The sequence below is a fragment of the Eschrichtius robustus genome, chromosome 6 (genome assembly GCF_028021215.1).
Source record: "Eschrichtius robustus isolate mEscRob2 chromosome 6, mEscRob2.pri, whole genome shotgun sequence".
In the NCBI taxonomy this organism is placed as follows: domain Eukaryota; kingdom Metazoa; phylum Chordata; class Mammalia; order Artiodactyla; family Eschrichtiidae; genus Eschrichtius; species Eschrichtius robustus.
The window spans coordinates 65,475,701-65,483,866 of NC_090829.1; the positions used below are offsets into that span (position 1 = coordinate 65,475,701).

The following is an 8,166-nucleotide window of genomic DNA, read 5'->3' on the forward strand; positions in this document are numbered from 1 at the left end:
TGCTCCTTCGTCTGTAACATGTTTTTTTGTCGTTTATTTATTTATTTATTTATTTTTTTTGATGAGTGGGGCTGTATTACTGTCTTACTGGTTGTTTGGCCTGAGGCGTCCAGCACTGGAGTTTGCAGGCAGTTGGATAGAGCCAGGTCTTGATGCCGAGACGAGGACCTCTGGGAGACCTCACTCCGATTAATATTCCCTGGAGTCTGAGGTTCTCTGTTAGTCCAGTGGTTTGGACTCGGAGCTCCCACCACAGGAGCTCGGGCCCGACCCTGCAAGCCGCGTGGCTTGGCGAAAAAGAAAAAAAGGAGCAGTACAATAACAAAGAATAAAAAACAATATAAAATTAGATAAAAAATATATTAGGAAAAATAAAAATATATTTGAAACAACTGCAACAAGGTAGAATAAAACCACAACAGGAAAAAGAAAAAAAAGGGGGGCGGGGAACAAGCCAAAAGGAGCAGAACAATAACAAAGTATAAAGAATAAAATAAAATTAGAAAAATAAAAGATTTATTAGAAAAAAATCAAAATGTAAGTGAATCAACAACAATGACTCAACAAGGTAAAACAGAACCCCACTCTAAAAGAGGAAAAAAAGACAAAAAAAAAACCAACCCTTGGCTGTGGGGGCGGAGTTTAGACGGGGGTGGAACTTAGGCAGGGGCGGGGTTTAAGGTGGGGTGGGACCTAGGCGGGTGGGGTGGTGACGTTTGAGCACGGGGCGGGGACTCTGCTCAGGACCTGCACAGAAGGGGAGAGGCTGCCCGTGGAAAGGAGGGCCTCTGGAATGTGGAGTTCTGGAGTTTGGAGGTAGGGTGCTGAGTGAGGGTGTGTGGGTGGGGTATAGGCCCTGCGCATTGGAGGGACCCCGAGTGTAGAGGTGGGGCCCTGGGTGGGGGTGTGGGGCGGGGCTTGGGTTCTGCGAGGCAGGAGGGAGGCTCTGAGGACAGAGGATTTGGCCCAGGAGCCCAGCAGGCTTCCCGGTGCCTAAGTGGACAGGGAAAGCGCTGGCCCCATTCCCTTCCGTTCCTCCGTGCCCCTCCACCACCGTCTCCCCCAGTGTCTCCCCCGTTGCCGCTGGCCCCCTAACCATGGGTCCTGCTAGGTGTAGGAACTCCTCCCCTCCCCCAGCCGCCCCTCAGGGGTGCCGGTCCCAGAGGTCTGGCCTTACTTTTGCTCCCCTTTCCCTCCCTCCCACTCCTTCAGGACCTGCACAGCTGGAGGGGGCCTAGGTGGGCAGAGGATCAGGCCCGGGATCTCAACAGGTTCCTGGGGGCCCAAGTGGACAGGGGAAACCTGGTCACGCTCCCTTTTGATCCTCTGCCCTCGCAGTGGTCCCCCAATTTCCCCTGTTGGGCGTGGGATCCTTTTCCCTCCCCCAGCCCCCCCTCAGTGGCGCCAGTCCCGTCCTGCCTCCACTACTCCTCCCCCCTCACTCTGCCCCACGTCCTACCCGGTTGCTGGGGGTTCCTCCCATCCCCTTCGGTGTCCGTGGTCCCCCACCGGTGCCTGATAGGTGCCCTAGTTGTGAGGAGACGCGGATTCCGCATCCTCCTAGTGCACCATTAATACAGACCTTAAGCAACAAGAACCACCACATGGCGGTACGATTTTCTAACCTTTTAATCCCGTCCCATTTCGTCTGGCACAAAGACATAACCTGAAGGATGAGTTGCTTTGTGTTAACTGCCCGCTGTGGTGGGCACTGCTTTACTGGTGCCTACAAGTGTTTAAGGAGAGGCGTTATAGTGAACAGTAGAATGCATGCCAATCGTTTTTATTTATGACGCTTATTTGGACGACAAGGCCAGCCAGCATTTGGCCCCAGGAAGAAGCTTATGGCTGCATCCGTGTCGTCACTCCACAATGCGGCGGAAAGACTGGATAGCTGGGGAAGCTGCGCCCCAGTCGATGGGCCTCCGGTACTCCTTCTTGTCCAGGAGGTACTGCCTGCCACGGTAGTTGGGCAGCTCGCAGAAGACCCAGGCACCCTCCAGCACCTTACAGGAGTGGACCTCTCGCATGTGAAACCGCTCCATGATGGAAGGGCAATCTTCAGTGGTTTCATACATCTGACCATTAAAATCGCCTTTCTCAAAGATCTGAATCTTATACTGGCCTCCACTAGACTGAAAAAACAGAGGGGGAAATGAACAGCAAACATTAGCGAAATCAACAGCAGGCCAGGAACTCAGAGAACGGTGAGGTTTGGGACCCACCATCTTGAAAGTGAGACGATCTGAACACCCATCCCCACTGTGCACTGACTGAAACGGCTGACGTTCAATAAGAAAAACAATTCCTTAAAATATACAAGAGGTAGAGAAAGTACTATGGAAATAAGTCATGTGGTCTTGTGATGAACTGACCTCAGATTTTATTGAAGCCTCGGCAGCCAACAAGAGACAACCACCCATTAAGAGGTGGGAAAATCTTAAGAAAACGCTTTCACGTAAAAGCAAAAGGGCGGGGGAGGGGGTAAGAGACAGAAAGAGAGAGAGCACGCGCACCCTCTGCACACTCACCAGGTGGACAGCCCTGCAGGAGCTGAGGCGGTCATTGAGGCCCATCCAGTGCTGGTACTCAGAGTACTCGCCCCGGGGTAGGACGTACATGTACCCAGCAAAGTTGGGCCTTTCATACACAGCCCAGGTGCCTCCTTCCACTCTAATGGAGTTGCAGCGACTCAAGTACATGTGGAAATCCGCACAGTCGCAATCGCTGTCATAGTGGCGGCCTTGAAAGTTTTTGTCTTCAAAGAAAGTAATCTGGAGCACAGGGCAAACAAAGTGGAAAAACTGAGGGGTTAAGCGGCTGTGTTCATAGAAAAATGAAAATTAAGAACATATTCCCCACTTTAGAATTTCCTTTCTCCTCCATTTTGAGGAGAAAATATCTAGTTCTACCATACCTGACAACATTTGCCTTCTGGCAGACAACTTTAGTTGTTAACCACAGGAACGAGCACTTTCTGAGGGCTTAAAATGAAGCAAAACAAAAGAATCCTCTACTGTAAGGCAGCATTTTCAGACTCAAGCTCATGGCTTCTTTCTCACTGTACTTATGTAATAAATTTTCCACTTTTATATGTCTCTCCCACCGACACCTACTAGACTTCTTCCAAGGGCAAGGACCAAGCCTTATTTCAGCTATGGACCCCTATACCCTGCACTTGACAAACCCTCCAACAAATGCTAGATGAAGATGAGTGAGTTCCAAGTACAGAAATCCATTCTAGGTGATATGGAAGAGATATATAGAGAAAAAGAAAACACAGACCTTAGCTTTAGAGCTTATTTTAGATGGATATAGAACATACAGACATGAAAATATATCATATGTTCTGTATTATTATTTTGTTGCCAACAAAGTAGTTGCGAAGTAACAAAATGACAAGGCAAGAATGTCCTTTGCTTCAAACTCTTACCAAGTTGCATCACAATCTTTGGGGTAAACCTCTGAAGCCTGTGATGGCACTGGGAAATATGCAGCCCTGAGAAACAGGAAATACTACGCCTGGGCTCTAAAGCTGCATCTCTACAATCAGCCCTACTATTTTAGTCAAGCCACCTCTCAGGGCTCCAGCTTCCCATCTGTCAAATGAAAGGACTGCACTAGATTTGAAGCCCTGGCTGTAAAATAAAACTTTTCTGTTTGAAACAGACAACAGAGTTCCCAGGAAGTCCCAGGGCTTCATGATGCAGTTTCTGAAAACCACTAGACCAAATGGACCACAGAGTCTGTCCCTTCTTGCTCTATAATTCCACATCCAAGATCAATACCAGGTTATAATCTAAACTGAAATCACAGGTGTCATTGATTTGAGCAGTTAATTCCCTGGTGTTGTGCCGCCACCTTGTGGCTAATTTGCTTTATCGGTTTAGAAGGAGAAAAACCATGTCAGCCATTTCAGATGAAAGAAGCAGACAGAGCCAGTTAGAGTCTGGAGAGGATTTTTGAGGAGAGGATCTTTGAGGCAAGGATTGAAGGATAAGTAGGGGGTCTTCCAGAGGCAGAGCAAAAAGGACAGCTCGTTTAATGGAATAAAGGAGTGGAAGGACATGGCCCACTATAGGGACAAGTAGTTCATTAAGCCTGGTGCCGACTGAGCATGTGGTGAAGTGTTAGGAAATAACGCCAGAAGTGACACAAGAGCCATGCTAGAATCCGTCTGGTGATGATGTGGGAAATGTAATGGTTTGTACCTAGAAATAGCCGACTGCTATGGGCGGAGGTGAGAGATGCTGAGGACCAACCAAAGGCAACTGCAATGTGAATGACGATGAGGACCGTCATAAGAAATGAGGATTTGGTGACTAATTAGATGCAGGGAATGAAGGAAGACACTAAAAATAATTCGCAGCTGGGCCTCATTCTTTTCTACGCAGGTGAGTCTTTCTACATAGCAACCTACTAATAGCTTTTCCTTCCACTGTAAACTTTCTCCTTCCTGCCCTTCCCATTTCTCTCAACTCTTCCCTTTCCTGTTCCCTAAAAAGCTCCTTACCCTTCCTGCCCCTAAATCATCTACTTCACCTCCTTGCTTCCCTTCCCACAGTCACCTCTATCTCTTCCCGCTCCCTTTCCCATTTTAGCACAGCACAGATTTAGGTACGTGGTACAGGTGATAAAACAAAATCGCAGCACCACTAGTTAAATCTGGGTAACATTATCCACTGCAGAGGGTGGTTCTGAGGGTCCGATGATGGCACAGTGCCAACAGAGCAATTTTAATAGCTGCCTCATGATTTCCAATAAGCTTTTGCTACAACTGTTACAGATAAAGAAGTTAAATGACTTGCCTAAGGTCATTAGCTAGTTACAAGTTGGTTGCAGGCAAACCAGTGGACAGCAGTGCAGACTCCTGGTTAGTAATCTGTTGTTCATTTTATTTTACTTCATCTCCCTCTGTTGTCTTCCTACCTGCACAGCTAGCTCTGTTCAAAATATACCATTTACTCTTAGCAATGGAACAAGACCAATCCTGAATCTCACGGGCTTTTCCCAAAACCTGTGGCAAGATCTTTAGGAAAATCAAGGTAAACTCTCTAAGAATGGATAGATTCTAAACTTAATTAAATTTACCTTTGGTTTTTGGCCAACTATTCACCAAAAAAGAGGCTCTGCAAGGGATATGCCATGGGAAATTAATATCATCTTCCTTCCTTCATTGTTTCTCACACTTACTACCCTCTGCACACTTACCTGACTGACTTCAGTATATGAAAAGTGGAAATATATATGATTTTTTCCTTGCTGTCCACCTTGCCAGCAGACCAGCCAACCATCCCAAGGTTGAAACAAAGCACTAGCATTGCCACAGAACCATTACTGAGCTCCAGGGCCAAGCTCTTCTTTCAGTAGCAGACCTTCCAAGTTTCAGGGCCCAGAGAATGTTGCACCTTTACTCAATTTCCATTTGTAGAAGACCATGAAATACACTTTATGGTCAGCTGAGAAGTTGGGACTCTTGGACAAAAAATTTTGTAGAGAAGGCTAAGAAATGTGCAGGAGATTTTCCTAGAAGTTATTACAAAATTACTCTAATTGTCAAGTTAATTTTTTGAAAAATAGCCTACTAATCCAATACAGCAGAGGGGAAAATGTCTTGACTATTCCACAGGTAACAAGAACAAACTTAGTAAAATGCATTGCTTTTGCCCAGCCCATAACTCCTCTGATTAAACTGCTAGCAAGACAATGAGAAAGGGAGAAGCAATAAAAAAGTAAAAGATAAATTATTATTACTATCTCCTTTGGCTTAGCAAGCAAAAGTTTTTACTAAGTGAACAGACCAGCTACAAGAAATAAAAGAGTACATTATTCCTACACTGGAAATCATTGAAAGTGGGGCTGTTCTGTAAGAACCTTCCCTCCAGGCACGTGGATAGCCCTCTAAGGACTTCAGATGCTTTTTAGTGGGATTTTCATGGCATATTTTTCAAAAACCTCAGAGCACTAAAGACACTGTCTCATTTTTCTCCCCAAACCTTCTGGATGCAAATACGACTATTAGTTCTATTTTCCAAACGGGAAAAAAAATCAGGCGCTCACCAATTATGCAACAAGTTAACAGGTGCCTCCTGAAAAAATGCAATGGGAAGTGCCTGACATTGCCTGTGTAGTTTTTGTGCCAAGGTGGTTAGTATGCATCTAAACATGAGAAAACAATTGGACAAGTCCAGATGTCAGGACTTTTTATAAGACACCTGGGTTTGGACTTTGAAAAATGTCAATGTCTCACAACAACAAAAACTAGGGGGATTGGTCTATATTAAAGAGGCTAAAAAAAAGAGGTAAATGAAACTTGACAACCAAATGAAATTCATGATCCTTGACTGGATCCCACATCAGGGGAAAAGCCAGACATGAGGCACATTTTTGGGAGCAACTGGAGGAAATGTGAATATAGTCTAAATATTAGGTATTATATTCTGATAAATTTGGGGGACCTGATAATGATATGATGTTTATACAGGGAATGCCCTTGTTTTTAGGATATACATGCCTAAAAACTTAAGGCAAAAGTATAATGAAGTCTGCTATTTATTTCCAAATGGTTTAGTAAAAAGAGAAAGAGAGAGAGAGAAACCAGATATGGCAAAATGTAAACAATTGGAGAATATAAGTAAGGGACATACAAGTATTCATTTACCATCTCTTACTTATTCTTTTAAGATTCAATGGGCTTGAACATTTACACAGTAAAACATTAGGTGGAAAAATCAGGCACCAGAGGCTTTGCTTTAGACCTACAGTCAGTGAAGAACTAGAAAGAGAATGAAGGTATATTCCCTCATTCCCAAAGAGAATCAATTTCCAGCCCAACAATCGTGAATCACATATTTTAGAGGCAATTTTCTTAAACTAAGTAAGCAATTTTTGGGGGGAAAGGGATAAGAGTAGCTGCTGAATGAAGGGGATATGTAGGATTTAATTCACTTGATTGGTCCATCCGATTTGGCCATTTAGAATATTAATGGTTGATGCTAAATTTCACAAGACAGATTTTTATTCGAATACTACTCCACATAATCCTCTTATCTGCATGTCTTATTCCTGTGGAAATACAGAGATTAGTTGCTGGAAGGCAGAAATCATGACGATATTTACACATTGCATACCTGTACAGTATTCAACATAGTAAGTACCACACATGAAGATAAACCCTTAATAAATTATTTGGTAATTCTGTTAGAACAGAAAATAAAATAAGCATTCCTTAATCTTTTCTTCAATCAATCCCAGCCTTCTAACCACTACCATACTCACCTCCAGGTGAAGAAGCAAAAGCTTTCCTCCATGTTTCTTTCAATGTATCATTAGGTGAAAAAGTGGGTAGGCTAGAAATCAGCGTGACCGTTTACTTACCTTGGTTCCAGCTTTAGACATTTTTGGTGCATAGATTGGTTTCCCCAGTGCCGAAATCCAGGAATAGCTACAGAGAGTTAGAGGCACAGAGACATTTATACTGGGTTGGTTTCAAATCAAACATTTGCTTAGTCAAGAGAATAGGATCCAAAAATTGAGTCAGTCATTTAGAGGCTATTGATGGTTTCTAGAAAAACAATCAGGATTATGAAATAAAGGAAAGCTTCAGTACCCTCTTTAATGCTTACCAAGCCTTGCTGCAGTATAGACTTTGCTGACTCAAGACACCAAAACCCAGCCAAATTTTTCAAAATTAAAAACAAAAAAGTTCCTCTTACTTGGGCAATTTGGTTTTCTAGCAAGCAGCCACCTTGAAATCCCCCATGTCTTTTTTTCTTCAAAAGAACTTGCAGGAAATGAGTCAAAAAAACCACCCTCTAATTCTGAACAGAAGTGAAACATGTTCCAAAGCAATAAAACTGACCTGACAACTAAAGGCAATGCATGATCTTGTGTTTGGAAAAAAAGTCAACACAAGTGACATTTTGGGGATAATTAGAAAATTTTAATACAGTCTATATATTAGGTACTACTACTGTGCCATTGTTAAACAACTTCCTGAATTTAATCATATGTACTATGACTATGTAAGAGAATGTCTGGTTTTAGGAAATACATGCTAATGTATTTAGGAGTTAAGGTCCCAGATGTCTTCAACCTACCCTTAAATTGTTGAGCAAAAATAAAATAGTAACACTATATAGAGGGTTGGTAAAGTGAAAGTGGCAA

The 8,166-nt window shown here is 43.6% G+C and overlaps 1 protein-coding gene across 1 annotated transcript; it reads right to left on the minus strand.

The window, feature by feature from the left end:
* Positions 1 to 1,796: 1,796 nt before the first annotated feature.
* On the minus strand, positions 1,797 to 7,878 carry CRYGS (crystallin gamma S). The gene is made up of 3 exons (XM_068546415.1): positions 7,378 to 7,878; positions 2,532 to 2,774; positions 1,797 to 2,135 (listed from the first exon to the last, which is right to left on the minus strand). Exons 1-3 carry the CDS (start codon positions 7,396 to 7,398, stop codon positions 1,863 to 1,865), a joined length of 537 nt encoding a protein of 178 aa, XP_068402516.1. The 5' UTR covers positions 7,399 to 7,878; the 3' UTR covers positions 1,797 to 1,862.
* Between the last annotated feature and the right edge of the window lie 288 nt (positions 7,879 to 8,166).

What these genes read in the sequence shown, in the direction of transcription:
- CRYGS (XM_068546415.1), bottom strand. Translation starts at nt 7,398, where the DNA reads ATGTCTAAAGCTGGAACCAAG. An exon ending in TGTCTAAAGCTGGAACCAAG is followed by an intron (nt 2,775 to 7,377) that starts GTAAGTAAACGG and finishes CCTGTGCTCCAG; the next exon opens with ATTACTTTCTTTGAAGACAA. An exon ending in CCTGCAGGGCTGTCCACCTG is followed by an intron (nt 2,136 to 2,531) that starts GTGAGTGTGCAG and finishes CTGTTTTTTCAG; the next exon opens with TCTAGTGGAGGCCAGTATAA.